The sequence below is a fragment of the Cyrtonyx montezumae genome, unplaced genomic scaffold, assembly GCF_038088225.1.
Source record: "Cyrtonyx montezumae isolate F1298 unplaced genomic scaffold, pur_monq_1.0 scaffold_9, whole genome shotgun sequence".
NCBI classification, from domain to species: Eukaryota; Metazoa; Chordata; class Aves; order Galliformes; family Odontophoridae; genus Cyrtonyx; species Cyrtonyx montezumae.
In genome coordinates, this window is record NW_027072100.1 from 10,647,949 (window position 1) to 10,671,694 (window position 23,746).

At 55.9% G+C, this 23,746-nt stretch overlaps 4 protein-coding genes across 4 annotated transcripts; 3 read left to right on the forward strand and 1 right to left on the reverse strand.

Moving 5' to 3' along the window:
* Window positions 1-159: 159 nt before the first annotated feature.
* Window positions 160-4,477, reverse strand: BPIFB2 (BPI fold containing family B member 2). Its single transcript, XM_065754138.1, has 16 exons — window positions 4,456-4,477; window positions 4,124-4,240; window positions 3,791-3,890; window positions 3,444-3,548; window positions 3,218-3,352; window positions 2,757-2,802; window positions 2,557-2,617; window positions 2,296-2,387; window positions 1,988-2,164; window positions 1,831-1,872; window positions 1,577-1,741; window positions 1,343-1,410; window positions 870-915; window positions 617-680; window positions 447-523; window positions 160-210 (listed from the first exon to the last, which is right to left on the reverse strand). The coding sequence occupies exons 1-16, from the start codon at window positions 4,475-4,477 to the stop codon at window positions 160-162; spliced, it is 1,368 nt and encodes a 455-aa protein (XP_065610210.1).
* Window positions 4,478-5,727: 1,250 nt separating this feature from the next.
* Window positions 5,728-8,719, forward strand: LOC136060187 (BPI fold-containing family B member 6-like). The gene is given in 11 exon segments (XM_065754520.1): window positions 5,728-5,836; window positions 5,993-6,045; window positions 6,048-6,094; window positions 6,377-6,481; window positions 6,562-6,730; window positions 6,769-6,829; window positions 6,932-7,058; window positions 7,347-7,392; window positions 8,074-8,137; window positions 8,492-8,568; window positions 8,681-8,719. Coding segments are annotated over 11 exon segments (897 nt in total).
* Window positions 8,720-11,057: 2,338 nt separating this feature from the next.
* On the forward strand, window positions 11,058-16,399 carry LOC136059960 (BPI fold-containing family B member 3-like). The gene is made up of 16 exons (XM_065754150.1): window positions 11,058-11,127; window positions 11,409-11,528; window positions 11,840-12,398; window positions 12,681-12,785; window positions 12,881-13,021; window positions 13,171-13,234; window positions 13,491-13,551; window positions 13,761-13,852; window positions 14,395-14,577; window positions 14,651-14,704; window positions 14,795-14,965; window positions 15,205-15,272; window positions 15,534-15,576; window positions 15,653-15,716; window positions 15,823-15,899; window positions 16,033-16,399. The coding sequence occupies exons 1-16, from the start codon at window positions 11,058-11,060 to the stop codon at window positions 16,066-16,068; spliced, it is 1,908 nt and encodes a 635-aa protein (XP_065610222.1). The 3' UTR covers window positions 16,069-16,399.
* A 114-nt stretch (window positions 16,400-16,513) lies between these two features.
* On the forward strand, window positions 16,514-23,361 carry LOC136060188 (BPI fold-containing family B member 4-like). Its single transcript, XM_065754521.1, has 17 exons — window positions 16,514-16,534; window positions 18,077-18,260; window positions 18,608-18,814; window positions 18,965-19,085; window positions 19,513-19,617; window positions 19,700-19,843; window positions 20,224-20,284; window positions 20,429-20,489; window positions 20,665-20,756; window positions 21,079-21,291; window positions 21,514-21,567; window positions 21,993-22,163; window positions 22,261-22,328; window positions 22,428-22,470; window positions 22,961-23,024; window positions 23,141-23,217; window positions 23,292-23,361. Exons 1-17 carry the CDS (start codon window positions 16,514-16,516, stop codon window positions 23,313-23,315), a joined length of 1,710 nt encoding a protein of 569 aa, XP_065610593.1. The 3' UTR covers window positions 23,316-23,361.
* The last annotated feature ends 385 nt before the right edge of the window (window positions 23,362-23,746 follow it).

Sequence of the window (23,746 nt, forward strand, 5' to 3'; positions counted from 1 at the left end):
CAGAAATCCCAGGACCAGGGTTGGAAGAGGAGGACTGGTGCAATGCCATCATTATCGTAAATGCTTTACTAAGGAAATAAGATTCTTCACATTTTGTGGAGTGAAAAGCCACAAAGTGGAGCGGTTTTCCACTGCTTTCACCCAAACGTTGTGGCAGATTCAGGCCATGGTGCTCTGCAGCTTCAGGTTGCAAGGGACCAGGACGTAATCCTACAGACAGGGGAGCGGGTGTGAGCAGAGCACACCCAGCTCCTCCCAGTGCGTGCCTTATGCTAATGTACTTAGTGAGGGATGCCCACTTAAAGCAAGGGAGCACTGTTCTGGGAGCAGAGAGCTCAGATTGTCTACAGAGCTGGGGGGAAGCACTGCTTCTCTTTAAGTCAAGTATAGCAGGAGCAGCTTCAATGCCTTGTTGCAGGGAGCACTTTGAATGTGCTGCTCCTTACCTTGTGGATCACAACGCTGACGTCGGTGTAGGTGAATCGGGACAGGTGTGGCAGGTGTACGCCTTCCCTCAGCACATCTGGGAGGAGAAATGGGGAAAGCAGATGGGGAAGATCCCAGCAGAGAGCTGCCCTGTGCCCAGTGCTGCCCGTGGGATGTGCCCACTGCTCACCATCCATCCACGCGGGCACCTGCTGGCAGACAGGGGCCAGGAACAGCTCCTCCAGCAGTGCAGCCTGTGGGGGGAAACGGGGCAGAGTCGGCTCCAAAGGGAGAGGGAGGATGCTGGGGCTGGCAGCAGCAGGGTCCTGGTGTGCTGCCATGAGCACTGTGAGCACACACTGCCCTGCTGCTGGCCCAGCTGTGGTGCCCGTGGTGTGAGTTGGCTGAGGATGGGGGCTCTGGGGGGTCCTTGGGGCACCTACCGGCACCAGGCCCACATCGGAGGCAGCCAGGCTGAGCTCAGCATCCCTGCAAAATAAAAACAGTACAGGTGTTGCTCAGCATTCCTTTGGCTGGGTCGCTGGACAGTTCTCCTGAGGCACCTGTGCTGGTATCAGGCAGAGGCTCGCACACTGGGCAGTGCCTGTCCAGCAGCACCCTGTAGTCAGGTACCTCCAGCCAGCAGCAGTACTGCACGCAGCAGCACAGAGCTGGGGGTGCCCGGCCCCAGCACTGCAATGAGGGTTTGCTGCAGGTCATGGGATGCTCAGGGTGATGCCCAGCAGCTGGGCACTGTTTCTGTTCTCCTCTCACCACTTCCTCTGGGCTAGAGCTACCTCTGCATGGCCAAGTTATCAGAGCTAAGGAGTTCCCCGGACCGCTCTGCCTCTCCCATCCCACGCTATGGCTGTGCCGTGTCCCCTGCAAGGATGCAGATCACAGCCAGGCTTGTTACTCTATCATTGCTGTGGAGATCATCATCCGTGTGTCAGAGACGCTGAGCTGCAGTCCTGTGGTCACATCCTGCGAGGAGAACAGGGTCAGAGTGAGCAAATTTTGTTGCCCCAGCTCAGGATGCTGGGATGTGATGGAGCTGTCTGCGTGCTGCCCCTGCAGTGCACTGCTCGCATCCTGCTCTTGCAGGAGACCGATGTCACGGGGTGCTCTGCCCACTGCAGTGCTCACTCACCACGCTCACGCTCAGGAAGCTCTGGAAATCAGGTGTGCCCGCCCCGATGTGGACAGTGAGGAAGAGCTTCAGAGCTGCCCGGCCTTCCTCCAGCACCACCCGAGGAGAGCTTCGGAGCGCAGCGCTCAGCATGATGGGCAGGTCCTCGGGGTACAGGGAGCCCACCTGTGGGGACGTGTTTCCAGCCTGACTGCCTCACAGTGTGGGGAGGATGGTGGGGCATTGCCCCATGGCTGCAGGACACAGCCACGCACCTGAGTGATCTTCCGTGCCAGTGTGGCAGTGGTCAGCATGCTCTGGAAGCAAAGTGCTGCCCATCAGTGGAGGTAAGAGCACAGGGGGTGATGCAGTGCAGCTCCACGGGGTGGGGTCACAGTTGCATCCTTCCCTCCTCCCTCGCCTGCTACTCACGGGGATGGTCATGTTGAAGGCTCCTGCTCTCTCCAGGGTGAAGTAGAGGCTGGTGTAGAAGTGCTCAGACAAAGCCAGGATGAGGTGGGAAGTGCTGGCGCTTGCCAGCTCGGGCATGCTGAAGGGCACAGGGCTGACTGGCACAGGGACGGCTGCCCCTGCCACCTGGAATGTTGTCTGCAGGAACACGGGGAGGGGAAAAAGGGCTGGGGGTGCTCAGGGCGTGCTGCAGGCTCTCAGCAGCTGCTTGGCCAGGACAGAGGTGCAGCTTGCAGCAGGACGGTGTGTGCTGCAGAGTCCTGTCTCACCTGCAGGGACAGGGCAATGCCCTGCTTGGAGAACACAGGGACAGCTAGTGGCAGGTACTGGAGCTGGCAGCTGGGGGTGACAGGGAGCAGCGCTGCAGAGTGAGCAGAGGGACGCTCAGGGGGGAGCAGAGGTGGAAGGCTGTGCCCGTGGCCCTCCTGCGTTTCCCGGAGGAATGGAATTGAGAGGAGGGGGGGAGCAGGATTCATTTCTCACATTCCCACACCCAGATTTCTGGTGCCTGGAACTGCCGAGCTGCTCACCTGTCAGCGAGATCAGCTGCTCATTTGGGAAAAGGAGCAACTTGGAGATGTCCAGGCAAAGCTACAGGATAAAGAACAAGCCCTGAGAGGTGGGAGGTGAACGGAGGGGCTGCCAGCACTGTCCCTGGGTGCGTCCCTGGGTGCAGATCCCACAGAGCTTTGTCTCCTGCTGTGTCCTGTCTGCAAAGATGTTCTCTTACCTTCTCGACATCCACCTTCTTGCTCAGGATGGATCTGGAGGACTTGCTGGATGAAAACAGCAGAACGGAGGAGGTTAGGCAGCACCAGCTGGGCCAAGGGACCCAAAAAGCATTCCAAGATATCGTTATCATTACTTCCTATCATCTGTTAAACTCTGACTACAGTTTGGATCCCTAAAATACTGAAGAGCTTCTGCTAGTCTTGCAATAAAAATATTCCTGCTCAGTGCTTGGAAACTTCTGCTCCCTTATGAGAGGATGAAACTCTATTAAGTGTGACAAAAATGCTGCAAACAAAACGAAGCTTCTGCCTTGAAGCTGAAGTGTTTGTGTTAACCTCTGTAAACTTTTAGGTCAGTGACCAGCTCTTGGTCCTTCCACCTTCCTGCACAGCAGTGCTTATTATCAGTGTCTTTACCCCTATTCACCCAACCCTGTGCTCAGGGAAACCCAGGGCCGACCTTTCCACCTCCCCAGTGCTCTGTGCATGCATGGTGGGTCTGCAGGCAGAGGTCAGCAGCTGCAGGTTGCCATCGGGGCCCAGGTCCACGTGGAGGTCAGCCTGGATGGAGAGCCTCGCCAGGGTGGGCATGGCACTGTGGGGGAGGCAGAACAGGGGGCTGTGTCCCATGGTGCTGAGCCATGCTGCTGCCCCACTGCCCTGCTCCACGGGTGGACAGAACTCACCGCAGGGGAGCGATGCCCAGCTCCACCTCGATGCCCAGCCGCAGCCCGGCCTCTGGGATGAGCGACAGCCACAGGTCAACCACTTTTACAGAGGTAATTCGGTCCCTGCTCGAGGAAATGTGGGTGTAAGGAGCCCTGTGCTGCTCCTGTCCCAGGATCTGTGGGGTTGGTGTATTGCACCTCCCAACAGGAGGAGTTTGCTTCTGTATAGATGTTTTAAACTTCAGTGTTAACTACCAGGAGGGTTTTTGCTTTTATTTTTATTTTTGTTATGATAATTCCCAGTGCTCTGGGAAAAGCTCACGTGAAGCAGCAAAGCCCCAGGTGAAGCAGAGCCAGGCACTCACCTGCTGGGGCTCGCAGAGCCAAGGAACAGGTCTGAGGCTCTCAGGGCCATCAGGTCCCGTCTGAGGGCCACCTCTGCATGTGGCTTCGAGACTTCAGCAACTGTGAAATAGGGCAGACACCTTACAAGATGGTCTCGAGCCCAGGATCCCATGCACAGAGATGGATGGACTGAAATCTGCTCTAGTGGTGCACTTCCCCCCTCTTCCTAAACCCCACAGCTACTAAATGATGGCTGAAAACCATCCAATTCATGGTATAATGGTATCAATGCCCAGCAGGAAGGTTTCCCACCCCTCCCACTCCTCTTTGCAGGCTGGGGGCTGCATACTTACAGTATCTCAGTCCCAATGGGGTGAGGATGCCCCCACAGTCAGGGGCCCTGGTGGTCCGCACAGGGACCAGGAGGGCCAGGAGGGCACCCAGGGTGCAGAGCAGGGGCACGGTGCTGCCTGCAGGAGGGGGACATGGAAAGCATTTTGGAATTGCTTATATACCATATGTTGTGATGCAATTAGACTATAAAGAGAACGACTCAGTACGTTCAGGCATCCCATTGTGCTGCCTGTGTCAGCCTTGGCAGGGAAGGATCTCCACTCAGCACTGATGCTCAGAGACCACCCACATACATGCTCGCATCACTCTCACTGTGTGAACGCATCCTTACCTTTTCTGTTTGCTTTTCCCATTCTCCCAGGCCTGTCTGTGTCTTGCTGCAGCTGCAACAAGGTCTTGTGCTGGCTTTATATATCTGCCTAACTGGGGCTGGGGGGGCAGAAGTTGGCAGAGAGGGCTGGAAGGGGTGTGCTGGGCGGTGGCACTTTGTTTTCTGTGCCTTTCTTATTGTTTCCCATAGACCTGATTGCACTGACCATCGACCCAGCAGGGTGACATTCGGAGCAGCAGGTGCTCGGGCAGCTTGCCTCTATTGTGGGGCTACTGAGAGCACAAAGAAAGGTCCCAGCTCCCAACTTGGAGGCACAGCCACTGACAGAGAGGCTGCTCAGCCTTACTGCAGCATCAATAACCCCAGCAGCACTGGAGATGTATTTGTGGTGCTACCATCATCTAGAGGGGCACAAGGGCGTGGGGCTGAGCTGATGGGACAGGAGGGTGCTGCGGTGCTTAGATGTGGGTGTTCTGCTCCTAAAGAACTGCTCCGGAGCTGGCAGTCCCCGTGGAGGCTTAATGAGTTGTCAGCTTCCAGCAGTGACTGAGTGAGAGTCTGGCACGAAGGTGTCTCCCTGGTGTGATGGGCTCCTCAATGGGAGTCATCTATAAATCCTACACTTCTGTTAGATGAGATGTAAATCTCCCTGTCTGCGCTTGGAGACACTGAGTATATCACAGCGGGAGGTAACGACACATTAAGCCCCGTGACATGTTGTATATGGAGATGAAGAGAAGAAATAAATTCCGTGGTGCTGCAGGATCCCAGCAGGGTGGGCTCTGGGTGGCATGGGACAGCCACAGCACTGCCTGGGGTTCCCCCCACTGCCCCCAGGTCCTCCCCTGGCACTTGCAGGAGCTCTGCCGATGTGGGGAGGGGGCAGCTCATCCCGAGGGACAGTCACATCCCATCCATGTCCCCAGAGGAGGCAGAATTCACCATTCCCTGCTCAGCAGATCTGTTTTCCTCTTTCAGATGTGACACGCAAAGCTCTGTCAGCCCTTCCTGAGTGTTGAGCAATAGAGTCAGGAGCTCCACCTGACACCTGTGGCTCCAGCACTTACCCCAACCACCAGGTGAAATTATTTGTGTTGGAAGACAGCAGAAAACCCCAAGGGATTAGTTTTCCATCTCAGTAATTCCCCAGCTCCTTAATCTGTTGCTTTCTCCTCTTTCTCAGCCAGGGCTCAGTATATAAGGGCCGGCAGGAGCTGCCTCCAGCTGATTGCCTCTTCATGTCCCTTCAGCCTCTGGAGCTGGGTGCCAGCCATGGCCGTGCTGAGGTGTGTTTTGCTGCTTGGGGGCTGCCTGGCAGCATCACAAAGTGCTGGGAGCACGGGGGCCGTCCTCAGGATGGATGTTGGAACCATTGGCTGTGGTAAGGCAGAGCAGAGATGCAGGGATGCATGCCTGCTGCAGCAGGGGTGTGCTACCAACCCTGTTCTATGGGGGTGAGTTCCCTCTGCTCCAGCACTGTCCCCCTCCCACCCCACCAGGGGGCATCTGTGCTGAACCCCTTGTGTGAATATTCCAGCAGTCTCCACTGCGCTGAACAGGAGTGATGTTCTCTGGAAGCTGGTAGAGGGAGAGAGAGAAAAAAAAAGGCAAACACGAAAGCCATCAAAGGCATCTCCGGGTGAGTGATGCTCAGCAGCCTTTCACCGGGAGCCTGAATCTGGAAATCAAAAAATAAAAGCAGAAGGTTTGGAAGTGTCAGCCTGGAGGCAGAAACAAATCACTCCCCGCTAACAAGCGTGATATTAAAGGCGGTGATTTTCTGCATGGCTGTGTCCACAAAGGGGAAACTATAACTTAAAGGCAACAAAACGCGTCGGCTCCTGCTTCCAGGCCCGGGGGGAGGGATGGTTGCTGTCCCGCAGTACCCTCCTCCCTGTGCTTTTCCTCTTTTTTCCCCCAGGCTGAAGGTGATGGAGCTCTTTGCCACAGGGGTAGCACTGCAGCTCTCGCCTGGTGTGGGGGTCTCCGTGGCTGTGCTGCTCCGGATGACCCTCATGGGGAAAAGGTGGGGGGATGGCACACACAGGGGCTGCCAGCTGCCAGAGGGGTGGCTATCCTGTGCTCACGATGCTCTGTACTGTGCAGCTTTCTAGGAGGACAAGTGGGGATCCCGGAGACCGCCAACCTGAGCACCAGCAGCCGGATGGTGTGGGGCATGCAGGGCTGTTCCCAGCTCAGCACCGGGCACTCAGTAATCAGGAGCAGAGGGAGCAGGTGCCTTGAGGCAGGAGCTGTGCTCCTCACTAGAGCTGCTGTGCATGGTGCTTTCTCAGCTCTCTTCTCCCCTTCCAGCTGTGTCCAGCCATGGACACGGTGCTCAACCTCGTGAACACAAAGTTCACCTCCATGATGTGTAAGTTGGCACCTATCCACCCATCCACCCCCCTGTCCAGATCTCCATCCATGCCCCCCACCCAGTGAGCCCGTGTCCATCCCTTCTCCACACGTGAGTCAGGCAGGGGTCAGCTCTCTGTGGGGCCACGTGTGTGTCCCCGTTCAGGACTCTTAACTCATCGCTCTGAGCTGGGTGCACGGTTTGCTGTCGCACAAGACAGGCTGCAGTTGTCCCTGATGCTGCACAGGTAACAGCACAGGTCTGCCTGCCCAGTGCCACTGACAGCAGAGACAATGCCACAGAGGGGCCACGCAATGCTGCTGGACAGCAGCGTGTCTCACACCTTGCTGGTGCACTTCCATATCTCCACGTGGGTTTTCAGTGGTTGATGCTAGCAGCTCTTTTGATAGAAAGACAAGATTTCAGCACGTTGTAGTGCAGCTGAAATAAAACCTATGGGGGTCTTGGAGGTGTGTGAGCTGAGGCAGGGCAGGGCAGTGGGGCGGGCAGTGACCCCATGCTCCTGTCCCCACAGCCTGTCCCATGCAGCCGTGTTGAACTCCTCCATTGGTGCATTCAATGTGAGTCCTGCAGGGTGCAGACACAGCTCTGCACTGAGGGTCCAAGCACTGCTGGGATGGAGCAGGATTTCCTCCCTGGAGCCCAGCCCCATTTCTTTTGTTATTAATAACAAATGTATTAAAACACTAAAAGAAAGCCAAATTGAATGCTGAAGATGAAAATTTCAAGGGAAGATGTGGTAAACAAGAAATGAACTGCCAAAACCATTTGCCCACAAACACAAATGCTCAGACCCTTCTCCCTGCTCGCAGTGCACTCTGTGCATCCCTGGGAGGTCCGGGCCATAAATGACAGCTGAGCTGTGGGTGTGGGCTGCCCCACACCTTGTGTGCTGGGTGCTCAAGTGCCAAAATCCTGCTCCGACCCCATCACAGCAGCAGAGCCACACGGGGGGAGGTGGTGGTGAGCAGGGTGTCTGTCTGCATGGGGCTGGGTGGTGAGGAGGAGGCATCAGGTGCCCACAGTGCTGCAGGTGCAGGGAAGGATAGCTTTCCTGGCAGCTTGCACTGAAATTTAGAATTTCTCAAATGCTCCCATTCATCTTGGGGTAGTGGGGGGGGGCTGTGCAATTTTCCTGTGATTTGGGGCCGCACTGGGTGAATTAATGGAGGGAAGGCTGACAGGTGTGGCTGGCAGCGTTGGGAAAGATGGGCCACGTCCATCACCCCTCTGTGTCCCAGGTGCTGCCGCTGAGAGGAGTCCTGGCAGACATTATTCATGTGGCTTACGTGCCATCCATCAACAGTAAGCACGCTACAGCTTCATCCAAGGGCTCATGGTCTGCACAGGGAAAATGGTCCTCATTTCTTTGCCTATAGCCTGTTGTTATCTGCTTTTGGAAACAGCATTGGCTGGCTGGCCTTGCTTTTGGGGGCTGGGAGTGATGGGCCCGGCAGAGCTGCTGGTGGGGCAGTTATCCCATGGCAAAGCAACGTGAAAGCAGCCTACCATAGAACATCCATGCACCTGCTGGACCCCTATGGGAAGTGTGCCAAGGGACGGGATCTCACTTGTGAGGCTATACCCAACCCAGCTCTGCCTGCTGTCCCCTGGGTCTGGCCCCCACCTCCCACCCCTGACACCCCACACCAGTTGCAGGAGCACTGCGAGGAGGGGTCCCGCTGCCCCCACTACTGGGCACCCCGTACCAGAACCTGGAGCTCAGGCTGATGCAGGTGGGCAGGGCGTGGGGAGCCAGGCACCCCGGGTGGATGAGCCCTCATCCTCCACACCCACTGCAGTGGGGTGGTGGAACTGTGCCTGTTGCTTTTTCTCTTTAACCCACAGGATGGGCTGGTGCTGGACATACCTGTGGCGGAGCCCTGATGCATGGGGAGCACCCGGTGGGTGGGAGGGGGCTGTACTCCTGGTGGCTTCTTTCTTTCCCTTTGGCTTTTCAATGTTTCATCCCTCTGAGCCAAAATAAAGAGAGCGTGTCGCCCAGTGAAGGACTCTGGTGCTGCATGTTCAGTGGGCTCAGAAGGGTGTACCAGAGGACATGCAGGTTGGATATTAGGGGAAATTTCCTCTCCAAAAGAGTGGTGATGCACTGGCAGAGGTTACCCAGGGAGGTGGGGGGTCACCATCCCTGGAGGTGCTCCGGAGCCGTGGAGATGTGGTACTTTGGGGCACAGTCACTGTGCACAGTGGGGTTGCAGTGTGTTTCAGTATTTCAGGAGCATCTCCCACCACAGCCATCGGCTGCAGTGCAGGTATTGATCCTTTGTGTATCACCCCCTTATTGCTGGATAATTACATGTCATTAGCAGGTCAATAAACAGCTTCAATGAAGCAGGGATCGAAGCAACACGAACTGAACATTTTTTCCTGCTGGCAGGTGTCTGCTGTGAAACTGAGGTTATCTCTGAGAAAAAAATTGTTGCATTTTTAAGAAATTATTCCAAAGGACACCATGCTCTGAAATCTCCATTTGTTTTCCTCTGCTGGGTGCTCGGGAGGAACGGGCTGGGTGAGGTGGGGACAGCAGTCACCGCTCCCCATGAGGACGGCTGTTACAGTGCTGTTACAGTACCTGCCCTCCTCGGTGGGTGCAGCACAGAGCTGTTGGGACCCTTCCTGAGCTGGGGACAACATGATTCCCTCTGTTCTGGGGCTAAAAATGGGAGGGGGTGAGGACCCCGTGTGAAGTCACCAGCTCTACCTGTCACCCCAAAGCTGTCACAGCCCCAATCACCCATTTCCCCACGGTTGTGGTATCAATTATGAGATCTCCAGGGCTGCCTGGGGCTGCTGCTGTCCGCCCTCATCTCTCAGCTCCCCACTGATCCAGGTCAAAGTGGAATATCATCCACATTCTTCTCCCTTTGCTCTGCTTTCCTCTGTGTTCCGACTTGCGTGCTGATTTGGCTCCACGGGCTTTGGTGAGAGCTGAACCTTGAGATGTCATTCTCTTTATGGGAACCTGCATTTGTTTATCTACAATATTTGGACATCAGAGACCTCTGCATTCAGCGGTGCGAAGCCCTGTTACAGTCAGGTCTGAAAGGTCACTGCACGGGAGCTATTCCCCAGCACCACGTGTTGCCCATCACTGGGTCTTTCTTTATGGTCAGTCAGCCTTCCTAGCATGATGGATTGCCCAAAGAGCGAAGCGGTTCAGGAGGGATGACAACGTGATACCATCATGTTAACACACTCTTCCATCTTATCAAATGCCACGATCTGGCAGTGACAGCCTGGCTTTGTGCTCCGGGGGTGCTGACCGATTGGGTTGCAGCACAGTGACAGCTCTGTAAGTACTTTGGCACCTTTGTCATCCCCTCCTCGGCCCCTAGCTAAGGTATTTCTTAAAGCTGGAATTAACGTGTGACAGAAGCTGGCTAATCTCCTGGAAATATTTATTTCCAAGTTTGCAGAAAGTATTAACTCTGAGCAAGCATTTTTCTGGGCTATTACTCCTCCAAGCTGGGGATCAGCCCATCAGACCCTGTCTTTAATCATCGAGGCAGCAGAGTGAATAGTTCACAGCTGTCCCCTGGGCTGGACAGCGTGTCCTCTCCCAGGAACAGGCTGCAAGGTGCAGATCTGCAGTGGGGCTGTGTGGGTCTGCAGCCCTCACAGGAGATCTGTCTCTCCAGGAGCAGCTCCACAATGCTGGGCCAGGAGCAGGGGGACAAGGATAGAGCCAGGGTGGCATGTGCTTTCCTCCCATGAGAGCTCATCTCACCTCCAGTCCTGCAGCACGTGGAGGCAGTGATGGGCTCAGAAGTGATGACATGGTCTGCCATGGCACGGGGATGGGTGCTGCATGGCCCTTCCTTCAGCATCCCTAACACATACCCTTTTTTTTTTGACACAGTTTTCAGTCAAGGCCTTAATTTCAGATGGAAAAAAAGAGTGTTTTACCTGGGCATGACTTTGCAGCCACGTCCACATCTTGATACAGCCCCAAACCACACTGTTCCAACCCAGCAGCGGTGTGTGCACATCCCATGAACACCCAGCTCTGGACTGACGTCTGCTGCTACACCTATTGGTTGTTGCTCAATAATTTACCCAACTCCTAATATCTGTCCGGAAATATTTGCAGTGGAAGTCATCAGAAACCATGTCTTGTTTGTTTTATTCCCCTCTTATTATTCTGGATGTCCTCAGTGACATTCTTTGCCTCATTCCTATTGAAAAGTTCTGTATATAAGGATGCATGCTGCGAATCATCTGCAGAAGGCAGGGACAGCAGCTGGAGACATCCTTGCTCTGCAGAGATCGGCCAGGTAAGAGCAAAATTACTCCTCAAAAAGCATGCTCTTAGCTTCTGCTTCTGCAAACCTCAGTGCTTCCCAAAGGAGTGGCCTTGATTTAGCTTAAGGCTATGGATTTTTTAACAAAAACTGTTATTCTTGCTGGCTGCAAGAGGTGGGGAGGGAACTTTCTCCCTGATTTTGTCTTCCCTGAGAGGTATTCCTCCTTTTCTATCCTCCTTCCTCCATCTCTTTCCTCCAGCAGCTCACTCTCCAGCACTACACTGATGGTAATTGCTTCCCCCCGTTACCAGGACTGAAGATGGGTGTGTTCTGGGTGGTTTTCCTCACTTGTGGCCTGCTCACTTCTTCTCAAGGACTTCCTGGCAGTGCCTCGGTGTCTGCCAGGGTGGATAAAGATGTGATAGAAGGCGGTAAGTGTTTGGAAGAGACAGGATTTCTCTTCATTTTGGCACCATTTCTGCTTTCTGTCTCTTGACCACATTCAGAAAATCAGAATCTGGCTCAGATCTGTTCAGGCTGCAGTGACAGTGCACGGAATCTGCATTTATAAAGCACTTTGAAAATGCCACTTAAGATGCTGTGCAGAGGCTGACACCTCACCCCTGATGTATAAAGGGGAGAAAAAGGGGCAGAGATGAGGGGAAAGATCAACCAGACTGACATAGTGTATTTGTGTGCTGTGTGTGCACGGCTCACAGCAACCTCTCATCCATTTCTTCAGCCATTACAGGGTCATTAGCCAACGGCAATCTTCTCCAGGGGCTACTAGGTGGTCTACTTGGTGCTGATGGGCTTCTTGGTGGTCTGCTTGGCCCCAATGGACTTCTTGGTGGACTACTTGGTGGCAATGGACTTGTTGGTGGTCTGCTTGGTGGCAACGGACTCGTTGGTGGTATCCTAGGTGGTGATGGACCTGTTGGTGGTCTCCTTGGTGGTGACGGTCTTGTGGGTGGTCTCCTTGGCGATGATGGCCTTGTGGGTGGTCTCACTGGCAGTGATGGACTTGTTGGTGGTCTCCTTGGTGGTGGTGGATCTGCTGGTGGACTCCTTGGTGGTGGTGGTGGATCTGCTGGTGGACTCCTTGGTGGTGGTGGATCTTCTAGTGGACTCCTTGGTGGTGGTGGACCTGCTGGTGGTCTCCTTGGTGGTGATGGTCTTGTGGGTGGTCTCCTCGGTGGCGGTCTCCTTGGTGGAGGTGATAACCAGGGTCAAGGCTCGCTTCTTGGAGGAGGTCTCCTCGGCAAGGATGGTCTGCTGGGCACTGTGCAAGGACTCACAGGGTGAGTGGGAGTGGGAGATGTGTCCCTGAGCAGCCCTCCATCACTGGCCATATCTGTGGTCTGGACATGAGGCCTACCTTCTCCTCTTAGGGTTAGTTCATAGATGAGGGTTCAGAAGTTGAGAGTTTCTGCCACACCATGAGCTGGCCCTGGGTGGAAGGGAGCCCCACTGGCCCAGGGTGCAGAGGACCCCAGGTTCACAGCACTGGGGGCTGAGAAGACCTCAGGGAAGTGAGAAGTTGTAAATATATTATTTACTGCCTTTCCTTGTTTCAACTCCAGGCTGAGAATTGTGAACATCACTCTCCCCAAAATAAGTCTGCGTGTCCTGCCAGGCATTGGGCTCCAGCTGAATATCTACACCCAGCTGCTGATAGATGGCAATGGGTAAGGAGCATTCACTGGGGGCATGGCTCAGGGCAGGGGCTGCACCATCTTGTTGTAAGAAAACCTTGTGAGATGTGTCCCCTCGGGCTGTGCAGTGCTGTGGGTGGACTGCTCCAGCTCCAGGTGGAAGCGAACATCACTGCAAGAGTGCGGCTGGCCCAGGACAAGTCAGGAGCTCTCAGGCTGGTGGTTGAAGACTGCAAGACCCTTCTTGGTGACATCAATATCCGTGTTGGGTAGGTTGTAGGGGTGTTTTGGGTGGTATTTCGGCACTGATGTACAACCCTGGATGGTGCAAGGCCTCATATTTCTCTTGCTCATAGTACACTTATTTCCCAGCTGCTCCCTTTTATCTCATTTTGTTTCCTATTGCCCTGTTACCCAGACCCAAAGTGCCACTTGTGGAAAAAACCTTAAAGAGTGTCCTCGGGAACGTGCTGCCCAGGCTGGTAAGTCTGTGTGAGGAGCGTCACTGCTGCGGGTGGCTGGGCTGTTTGCACAGCTGCAGGCTCACCTGGGACACCCAGCCCCACTGCCACCACGGCCCCTGGAACGTGAGAAATGTGCTCATGTGTTGGCCCCTGTACACTTGTGGCAGCGGCAATGCTGAACCCTACCCCAAACCCATGCAGTCCCAGTGTGGGAGGAGGGGGTGACGGCACCATGCTGTGTGCTGGGGGCCCTCACACCCCTCTGCCTCCCCAGCTGTGCCCCGTCGTTGACACCGTGCTGGGCGTCGTGAACTCGTTGCTGGGCTCTGTCACCTGTAAGTGCTGGCGTCCCCCTCCTGCTTTCCATGTGCCACACCACGGTCTGTCCTGCACTCAGAGTTTTTGCTGCAGAACAGCCCCTGCAGCCCTCTGTCTGGCCGGGCTGGCTGCAAGATGGGCTGCCTACAGCTCGGGGTCTTTGGGGACCGTGGTAGTTGGGGGCAGCTCCTCCTTGCAGGTTAGATCTCCTCCCTGTGTCTTGCAGCTGTGCTCCCTCTGGGGGCTCTGGGGGATCTCCAGTACACGCTGTCCTCCCTTCCCATCATTGGCGACAAATCCATCCAGCTGGATCTGAACGTAAGTGCTGCCTCTGAGTCAGCGGGTTTGGGTAATTCACCTCGGCAGGGTGGCTGCTGGTGGAGGAGTGCTGGTCCCCAGCTCGACGGGAGGGTGTTCACAGAGCAGCACAGCCCAGCTCCGTGCTCCTGCCACCACTGGGTCTGTGTCTGTTCCATATCTGCTAATCCTCGAGGGCAGCATGAGTCAGACCGGCTGGACGCTGGCTAATTAAGCACGATTGCAGCACTCACGGTGTTGCTCATCAGAAAAGCCCAGTGTTGGCGTTTTGTACGGGAGCAATGGGTCAGCATTCCTAAAAAGGTTCCATTTGTAAAAGTTGGGTATCTAACGAATAGGGATTATAATTGCACCAGAAGTATTGTCAGTGTGTCTTACTGATCAGCAGATGTCACAGTGCTTCGCACAGAGAGCTGCAGCGAATGAAACCACTGCCAGTGCCAGAGCAGACGAAAGCAGCTGTGCCTCGACTACTGGTGTGCTGATTAATGACACGGGTGACCCCGCTCGTGCCAACCTCCTGCCCTGCTCTGTCCCTGCAGCTCCTCCTCAGGGACGCAGAGGGCAACGTGGTGGAGCCAGCAGGAGGTCTGTCGGTGCCCGTCACCCTGCCACCAGCTGTGGGCCGTGGGGCACAGCTGGGGCTGTCGCAGAGCGTGCTGGGTGCTGTGCTGGAGCTGGCACAGCGGCAGGGAGCCTTCAGCATGGACATCTCCAGCTCGGCGGTGGGTCGGGGCCGGGATCAGGGGTGCTCTCACCACCCCCCACCTGGGCTGACCACCATCACTGCTCCCACAGGTGCCAAACAGCATCCCATTGACCACGTCAGCCCTGCTCTCGGCCTTCCCCCAGGTCAGCCCCCTTTGTAGTGTCGGTGATAGCTGTGTTTCTGAACCCCTCACCCAGCCCTTGCCAAGGCTCTGATGGCACCTCTCCCTCCAGCTCAGCACCGTATTGCCCGGCTCGCTGCCGCTGGCACTGCGTGTGCGCCTGGCTGACGCACCAGTGGTGGCCCTGAGGGATGGAAAGGCCACTGCCACCCTGCGAGCAGCCATCGATGTCCTTGCACACCGTCCTGGCTTCCCCCCTCACACCCTCTTCAGCCTGGACTCGGTGAGTGCCCTGAGCTGCTGCACCTCGGGCATACACTGCCTGCAACCACACAGGTGAAACTTGTGAATAATTCCAAATCCCGGGGGGGGGTGGGGGGGTAAATCTGTGATGCCATCTGCCCAAAGGATGTTATTTCTAAGCACAGACAGGTGTTTTTTTCATGGTCTGAGTTACTTCCAAATAATCTGGGTTTTCTTTGAGGGGAAATAACTTCCTTTCTTCTGTTGTTGCTGTGGCAGGACGTCGTTCTGGATGTCACCCCCTCCGTCTCCGGCGGCCGTCTGCACACTGCCCTGGCTGTGGACAGGTAGAGCCCTGCTGGGGGCACAGGGCTGGGTCCCACTGTGGGTAATGGGGCTCCATGATGTGGGTGTGAAGGGCTCAGAGCTGCGGTGCCTCCCCAGCGCCGACCTCAGATGAAGACTTCCGTAGAACTGAGTTGTTTTCAGACTCATTCTACCTTCATGTGGGCAGGAAGAATTCTGGACTGAAAAGGGTGTGGGTGCTGTTCAGAACACCCAGCAGCAGCTGCTCCTGTGGCACTCCTCCTTGTTTTTATCTTTTGCAGAGTCAATCTGAGACTGGCATCCTCACAGCTCGGCCCCATCAACGTAAGTACACAGTGCAGGGCTCAGCTCTCCCCAGCACTGCCATTCATGTGCTGATTCATGCCTCCTCACACCACAGGTCTCCCGGCTCGAAGGATGGGTGAAGGATGTCCTTGCAGCTGCATACGTGCCATCCATCAACAGTATGGCGGGGATGAACCCCCCTTCCAAGCCCAGCCCAAGGCTCCCTCCCTGGCTGGCACTTTTGGGGTTTCATCTCTGACGAGCCGCTCTCTCTTGGTCTTGCAGATGCTGTGGGCATGGGGATCCCGCTGCCCAACGTCTTCAACACCAGCTTCGAGAATGGCCAGGTGGACGTGGCTGATGTAAGGCTCACGTTTTTACCAGTCCTATCTTGAGGAGCTGCTGTTCCCCCTGTGCAAAGCTGGGCTGGTGCAGGGAAAAGCTGGGGAAACCCAAAGGAGAAAACTGAGTCATGTTTGTTCTTCTTCCTGGCAGAACACTTTCGTGATCAACCAGAGCAAAGTGCTCTAAAAGCAGCTCCAACCAGAGGAACCTCCACTTTTCTCCTGGGATGAGACAGACAATTCCCTACGGAGTCCCAGCCATCCCCAATTGCTTTGTCCTTATTTTCTCCTGAGCACCATCTCAGGTTATCACCGTGGCCCCAGAGGAGGGCTGCTTCTGCTCTGTCCATCCTGCTGCAGCTCAAACTGCAGCACGGAGACGCTGCTCAGCTGCCAGATGTCAGGGGAGACTTTCTGTGGCCAATTCTAACACCCAAATTCTGGAAGTGCAGCTGTTGTTTAGGCATCAGTGTTGCTTTCAGATTGCTCTTTCAATAAAATCCTTCACTGCGTCCGTATTCCTCTGTGAATATTCATTGGATGTGAGTTTCCAGCTGCCAGGGCCCATTTGTCTCTGCAGTGCCCCTGCACCGTATGACCACAGAAATGCAAAGTGGTTCAAAGAGAGGACCATGCCCACAGCAAGGGATTTGGTGAGCTGGCACCTTGGGAAACATGCTCCTGAAGCTCAGGGCTGTGGGCAGAGGCAGCACAGTCTGCCTGGGGCACGGGGCCAGGGCTGAGCCTGGATGGCAGAATGGGAGTGGAGCATGTGGGCTGGGAAGGATCAGCACCACTCACCTTTGCAGCCGGGCACAAAATGAGCTCTGTGTTCCCAACGCTTTGTGTCCGGATGTATTTTGCCCCTATTACATAAGATGCACAGGATAGCTTTAGCTGGGATCTGAGCAATGTATTTTATCTCGGGAAGGCATTAGCTGTCCAAGGCTCCAGGACAAAAGCACCCCTGTGATCTGTAGGCTGACACCCAATCCGTGCTTCTCAGCGCGCAGGCACTTTCCTGCAGCTGTGTTCAGGGCTGGGGCAGCTGCGTGGATGGGGAGGACAACCCTCAGGAGCTGTTTTTCAGGTTAAAGGAGCTAAAACTTCTCCCAGGGCTTGTCTGGCTCCCACCCATGTGCTTGCTGGAAAGCAGGGCAGGGCCTGAAAAATCACCCACAGGTGTGTGTGGTTTGTGTCTGCACGCAGGTGCAGGTGTTGGCTGGATCTGCCTGCACCGCCAGGAGCAGGCTGGTGTTCCAGCACCTCCTGTGGACGCGTGGCAGCTCTGTGCTCCAGAGGTTTGGGGATTTTCTCCCTCCCTCTGAGCTCTTGGCAAACGGCGTTGCCGATAAGGGGGGATCCAGTGACCTATTGCACAGTGCTCAGCCCCAGCACACAAATCCTACTGGAATGTAGGAAAACCACAAGTGCTCCTGTACGGACTCAACCTGCTAGTCTGCCTTTATACGACTTTAGGCATCCTTCCACTTCCTCTGCATCAGTTTTGCTATATAAGAACCCCCCTATTCCTATACCTCACCACAAGGAGGAGGTGATGGTTGGATGAGCCACGACGTTCTCCCCCCCATCCAGGAGAGGACAAGAGACAGGATAGGGCCAGGTAACGGTGTGGGGCTGCAGCCGGGGTGCACAGCTTTACCACCAGCCTTGCGCTGTGCTCTGATAACTGAGAGAAACAACACAAACACAGGGAAGATACCAGGCATGGTAGAAATGTAGGTAAGTGATTCTGGGTTGAGCTGAAAGCTCAGAAAAGCAGCGATGAGGTAGAGCTGGAAGGCTGTGCTGCAGTGCAAACTGTCACAGCGGGGTGAGTCCGCTGGCACGCAGTGTCAGCAGGGGAAGTGCTGGGTTACGAGTGACAATTTCACACTGCAAGTTGGAAATCGTGTCACAGCGACCGGAGATGGAAAGGAGCACGTTGCCTGGGTGTGTGTGAGTGGCAGCAAGCACACAGGTGTGGTGGCTGTGCAGAAACCCTGCCCGCAGACGTGCCTACGGATGCCCTCCTTCTTTACCCTTTTTTTCTCGTGCACCCAAATCTGTTGAACGGCGCTCAAACACACGAAGGGATCTGGTTCTCCTAAAGCTCAGATTTGCTGTTCACTGAAAAATGTGCGCCTTGTTCAGAACCCCTCAGGTGTTCCTCTCACCCCTGTTTCCCTCCCCAGGTTACTGTTGGCTGCCTGAGTGCCGGCAGTGTGAGCTGTTCCCTGTGTCCCCGTCCTGCCACGCCGGAGGACACCATGCTGACAGCTCTGAGCATCGCTGTGCTCTACGCCCTGCTGTCCCCAGCCCTGAGTCAGCTGCCAACAGATGCTGTCCTCCGCCTCAACAAAGGTGTTCTGAGTGATGGTGAGTCCAGCAGCGGGATCCCAGGTGTGAGGTGCTGCGAGGCCAGAGAGAGCGGGGTGTGGGATGGGGTGAAGGATCCTGAGGGTTGCATGCATACTTCCAGCAGCCAGCCTTCCAGAAGGGCTCCCATCTGATAGGGATGAAGAATCCCAGGGGCTGCTCCTCTGCAGAGGTGCGAGCCCTTTGCCTTAGGGTTTGCCAGCATGCCAGGCCCTGTCACGTTGTCAGATCCTTCGCTGTCCCATCTCCACATTCCCCTGGGCACTGTGCCCCCTGCCCCAGCATTTACAATGTGTCTGAGCCCTTTTCCTGGACTGGGTACAAATGGGGCTGACGCTGCTCTCCAGCTCTTGCAGGTTCCCTGCAGCGTGGCGTGGTCCTGCAAGGAGCCCTCAGAGATCTGCCCATCAGCGGGATGGATGGAAGTGGAGCACCGCAGGGTGGCCAAGGAGGGGGCCTCCTGGGTGGTGGGGGGCTGCTTGGTGGCCTGCTGGGTGGTGGGGGGCTGCTGGGGGGGCTGACAGGTGGACTGCTGGGTGGAGGTGATGGTGTTGGTGCTGATCTCCTTGGTGGAGGGGGTGATGCTGGTGGTGGTCTCCATGGAGGTGGGGATGCTTCCTGGGTGGTCCCCCACAGCCGTCCCCCTCCCAGAAGCTGGCCTGTCCCCAGGGGGTCCCACCCTGCAGGTGTGCCGGGGGCAGCAGTGGGGCAGGGGGCTTTGCTGGGTGATGGAGGTCCCCGGGGCACAGCTGGGCTCCTCGGAGGAGGCTTGCTGGGTGTCCTCGGCGACGGAGGTCTGCTCAGCACGGTGCAGGGGCTCACGGGGTAAGTGCAGCTTCTGGCGGAGCTCTGAGGGCTGCTGGGGGCACAGGCTCAGGTGTGGTTGGGAGGTGATGGTTCAGAGTCAGTGCTGCCTGCGAGGCCCCCGTGTTGGCGTTGAGGCTGCTTAAGGACCTCTCAGAGGTGCAAGGGGTGGGAGCCTGGAGCTGCTTCCCGTAGGGGGAGCTCGGAGCCGTGCATCAGCACCGCTTCTAACCCTCTGCTGGGCTGTCGGCAGATTTCCTGCTTTAATTCTTATTTGAAGCTCAGCACTGAGCAGAAGCACAAGGACGAGCAGTAATAAAGCACCCAGAGCACGGATTCTGATACAACGGGAAAACAGCTGAAAAAACGAGATTCCTTTTGCCATCGCTTGCCCAGAGGGGCTGACTCTGGCACCCCCTGCCCACCCATCCCCTTGCTGTCCATGCAGGCTGAGGATTGTGGAGCTGACGCTGCCCAGGGTGTCCCTACGGCTCCTGCCCGGCATCGGCCTCCACCTCAACCTCTACACCCGGGTGGCCCTCAATGGCAGAAGGTGGGTCTGGCAGTGCCCCACTGCCCTGCAAGCCTGGCTGCCAGGGGATGGGGTGCAGAGCTGCTCCCACATCCCTGCACAGCCTCCTGGGTCTGCTGGACATCGCCGTGGAAGTGAACATCACCTCGCGGGTCAGGCTGACCATGGATGGCTCCAGCTACCCCAAACTGGTGGTGGAAAAGTGTGACACTCTCCTCGGAGGCATTGAAGTCAGACTCCTGAGAGGGTGCGTGACATTCCGAGGGCTGTTTGTGTCCCTTACGCTGCGTTCGAGGTCTTTGCACCTGAGGTTGTGTGAGGTCCTCTGAGGTGTGTGCACTTGGCATGTGAGGCACAGAAAGTTGTCTGGCTGAGGCTGCTGCTGCTCATTTAAGGAGCCTATATACTAGTAGATAAAAGGCAGCAGTGAATTTCCCACTGGCTATTTTGGGATGCCAATTAGACTTATCTCATGCAAAATCCAAGCAAACACAGCACACTTTGCTGCTGCAATTGCCTTGCTCCAGGGAGCCCGCTCTACACTCATTTTGCAGGGAATTGTTTAAAACTTATTTACCCTGCAGCAGGATTTTTTTTTCTTCATGGAGATCCTTTGTTTTTCCACAGCCTGCTCCCGATTGTGGACAATTTATTGGCTAGTGTCCTGAACAGGCTTCTTCCTAATCTGGTAAGCTGGAAGGAAAAATCCTTCACGGCGCAGCTCTGCATCAGCCAAGCCAGGGCCCACCTCATTGGTGCTGTTGCTGCACCTGATGCAGGGCTACAGAGCTGTGCCCAGCTCTAAGCAGCTGCTCCTCATCCCCTCCCACAGCTCTGCCCTATACTTGATGTTGCCCTGGGCCTTGTCAACGACCAACTGGGGCTGGTCAACTGTAAGTAGTGGAGCCCTCCCCCTGCCTTCCCCTTGGATCATCTCCCCCTCTGTGCTGGGTGCATTTGAGGCTGTGATGCTGCAACATGGAGCTCTCAGAACCAGGCAGAGCCTGCCTGGGGTGAGCTCTGTGCCACAGCCCCACAGCAGCCACTGTTCTGCTTCCTGTCCACCAGCACTGGTGCCACTGGGTTTGCTGGGCAGTATCCAGTACACCGTGTCCAGCCTGCCGCTGGTGACCGGCCAGTTCCTCGAAGTAGACCTGAATGTAAGTCCTGCACCTCATCCTTCTGCTCTATGATATCTCAGGGGGTTAGGGAACGTCTCCTGGGCTGTGTTTGTGGTCACGCACGTCAGATCTGAGGGGGTTGTGAGAGGGTCACAGAGGTCCTGGCTCCACGCCCTTCTCCTGCACTTCTATCGTCACGGGGTTCATATTTCATGAGCTCCTGGAGAAGGAAATGCAATGGGATCTGACTTGGCCATCCCTGCGGTGATTTCACATTGATGGAACATGAAGTTAACTGTGAAGGCAAATATTGCAAACTGCTGCAACCTTTTGGCTCGTGCTTCCTTCCCTGTAACTGCAGACTGTTGTCGGACAAGTAGCAGGAGGTCTGGTGGACTACCCGCTGGGAAAACCAGAAAGTGTCCCCACACCTCCACGGGTCCCCATGGCACCTCTGCCACCGATGCCGGACACCAGTTCCTCCCAGCTGGGCCTGTCTGTGAAATTCCTCAGCTCAGTGCTGGCTGCCCTGCAGAAGGAAGGAGCCCTGGACCTGGATGTCTCCAATGCCATGGTGAGCATGGGAACCGCCTGCCTGTGGCATTTGGAAAGCTCAGGATTTCAGCACACTGCTCTCGATTTGCAGTGCTCTAGCACCTCATCACTGTTTATGAGGATCTCTGATTTCTGAGAATGGTGGACCATGTGGTCTAGGTGTATCACTCAGACAAAGAAGGAGATCTCTGCTGGAAACCAGCACACACCCACACAAAGTTTCCCCCTTTGTCTGTGACAGTTTCCTGAGCTTCCATCGCTGACAACATCAACTCTTGGAGCCGTGGTTCCTGCGGTGAGTCCTGGTCCCACCACAGACTGCTAGTATCCCAGTATGGGAAGCACCCAGAGACAGTGCAGGCCCCTGCTTCATCACCTCCTGTGTCCGATGGGCTTAGAGGAGCTTTGACTTTGTTCCAAAATCAGAAACCACAGCGGGCCAGAGCCTGCTTTGTCACCTTTGCCCCCTGCACCATCCTGGTCACCCAAGCCCCTTGCAGCAGCCCCACAGCCAGGACCTGACGTTCCCAGCAGGGTTCAGGGCACCCCAGTGGCTGAGCTCCCACCTGGCTTGGGTTCTGCTCCACCAGTGGTGAACAGCCTTGAACTGGAGCAGCACAGGAGCAAATCCATCCCCCAGCAGGCAGCTGGCCCCATCCTTACCCTATTGCTCCCAGCTCTGCCTGGTCACCACAGGCTCCCTGCCTCTGGATGCTGCAGGTTCTCAAGGCGTACCCTGAGCCACACGACTTGCTCATGAAATTCACAGTTCCCGAAGCACCCACGGTGACCTTAAAGAAAAATAAAGCTGCCATCCAGCTCAAGGCTACAGCAGAGGTGGCGGTCATCCACTCAGGCGACGTGCAGAAGTTTCTCTGCCTCCTGAATATCGTACGTACAGAGGGGCAGCTGTGCCAACATGTGTGGGAGCAGAGGAGTGGGCAGCTGTCTCCTCTGTGACCAACTCGTGCCTGTCCCCTGGCTGCAGGATGCGTCCTTGCTGGCTCAGTTTGCTGTTGAGGCCAACAAACTGAAGATCAGTGTCGGCCTCAAGAAGTAGGGCTCTGCTTTCTGCCTCCACTCCTGCTGGCGTGGGGCAGGACGTGATGGTGGGATGGGGCCCTCCCTTCACTTTGCCTCTGCTTTCTTCTGCAGAACTGAGCTCTTCTTGGTGTCTTCATCCGTCGGTGATTTTGATGTAAGAACACGAGTGGCCTCAGCAACGCGTGACATCTATTGCAGGGAGCAAAGTGCCGATAGAGATTGGCTGGGAGAATTAAGGGCCGATTATGCAGTGTCGTTTGTGTTGCATTTTTAATAGCCCCTTTCTTTCACCTCTGCAGATGCGTTTGCTTTACGGATGATCCATGAGCAATCCTTGGGAGAAAAAAATATCCCACAGATCTGTGTGGTGAAAGAGAGCAATGGGGAATGGGAACCATCCCACTCGCTGCCATCAGCTGCTGTGGGGACACATGCAAAACAAAACAGGGATCCCCAAAGTATTTGGCACTGCTGCAGTGGTGTGGGTTTGGTACTGGGGCTAGGGGAGCCCAGTGTATGTATACACCTCCACTTTCTAAGCAGTTTGCATGAACTGTGTGTGGAGCTGGAGCAGCAGTGTGCCAGGAGCATCCCCACGCCCTGAGGACAAGGTGAGGCATGAGGGCCCCCTCTCCTTGTTGCAGATCTCACTGCTGGAGACGCTGATCGACAAGGTCTTGGATGCTGCCTTCCTGCCTGCCCTGAATGGTGAGGAAGCTTTGGTTCCACATCCACCCAGGGATGCTGGGGGCATGCAGTGTTGGTTGGGGGGCACAGGAGGAGGGGGTGGGCAGTGCTGTGCTGACCATGCTGCCGTCCCACAGCCGTGCTGGGCCAGGGGGTGCCGCTCCCACGCCTGCTGAACATTGACTTCACCAACGCTGACATCAACGTCATCGAGGTGAGCGTTGCCCCTCCACCCTGGGCACAGTGTGTGGGACAGCCCACGTCACACCGTGCCCTCTGTCCCACCAGGATCTCCTTGTGCTGTCAGCGTGAGCTGCATGTTGTCCTGGCTGCCCCTGGGAAGGGAGCCCAGCCCACCCGACGCTGCCCACCAGTGCTTCCCTCGGTGCCAACGCGAGCAAATCAGCTCCTCCACAAAAATGCCATGCCCTCCCTTTGTAGCTTTGAATACAGAAGGAAACATGGGTGGTTGTTGCCTCTGAACTGCCTTCTGTGCTCCTCCTTTTGCAGTTGCTCAGCAGGATGCAGTGGGCTCTGCATTCTCACATGGGCAGGTTACACGTGGGGTTACGTGACCCCACTCCCACTGGTCTGTGAAAAACCTCCTCACCTGCCCACAGCACTCCCCCAGGTCTGGAGAAGCCACTGGGCACTCCTGGGCTGCAGGGAGCACTCTGGGACTGCTCCCACACTTCTACCTTCCAGCCCATGTGCTCTGCCAGCCCCACTCCTCCTTGAGAACC

What these genes read in the sequence shown, in the direction of transcription:
- BPIFB2 (XM_065754138.1), bottom strand. Translation starts at nt 4,477, where the DNA reads ATGGGAAAAGCAAACAGAAAAG. An exon ending in GGGAAAAGCAAACAGAAAAG is followed by an intron (nt 4,241 to 4,455) that starts GTAAGGATGCGT and finishes CCCCTCCTGCAG; the next exon opens with GCAGCACCGTGCCCCTGCTC. An exon ending in TGGCACGGAAGATCACTCAG is followed by an intron (nt 1,742 to 1,830) that starts GTGCGTGGCTGT and finishes ACGTCCCCACAG; the next exon opens with GTGGGCTCCCTGTACCCCGA.
- LOC136060188 (XM_065754521.1), top strand. Translation starts at nt 16,514, where the DNA reads ATGCCCACAGCAAGGGATTTG. An exon ending in CAAAGGTGTTCTGAGTGATG is followed by an intron (nt 18,261 to 18,607) that starts GTGAGTCCAGCA and finishes GCTGCTCTCCAG; the next exon opens with CTCTTGCAGGTTCCCTGCAG. An exon ending in ACGGTGCAGGGGCTCACGGG is followed by an intron (nt 19,086 to 19,512) that starts GTAAGTGCAGCT and finishes CTGTCCATGCAG; the next exon opens with GCTGAGGATTGTGGAGCTGA.
- LOC136059960 (XM_065754150.1), top strand. Translation starts at nt 11,058, where the DNA reads ATGCTGCGAATCATCTGCAGAAGGCAGGGACAGCAGCTGGAGACATCC. An exon ending in ACTGTGCAAGGACTCACAGG is followed by an intron (nt 12,399 to 12,680) that starts GTGAGTGGGAGT and finishes TTTCAACTCCAG; the next exon opens with GCTGAGAATTGTGAACATCA. An exon ending in ACTGCCCTGGCTGTGGACAG is followed by an intron (nt 15,273 to 15,533) that starts GTAGAGCCCTGC and finishes TATCTTTTGCAG; the next exon opens with AGTCAATCTGAGACTGGCAT.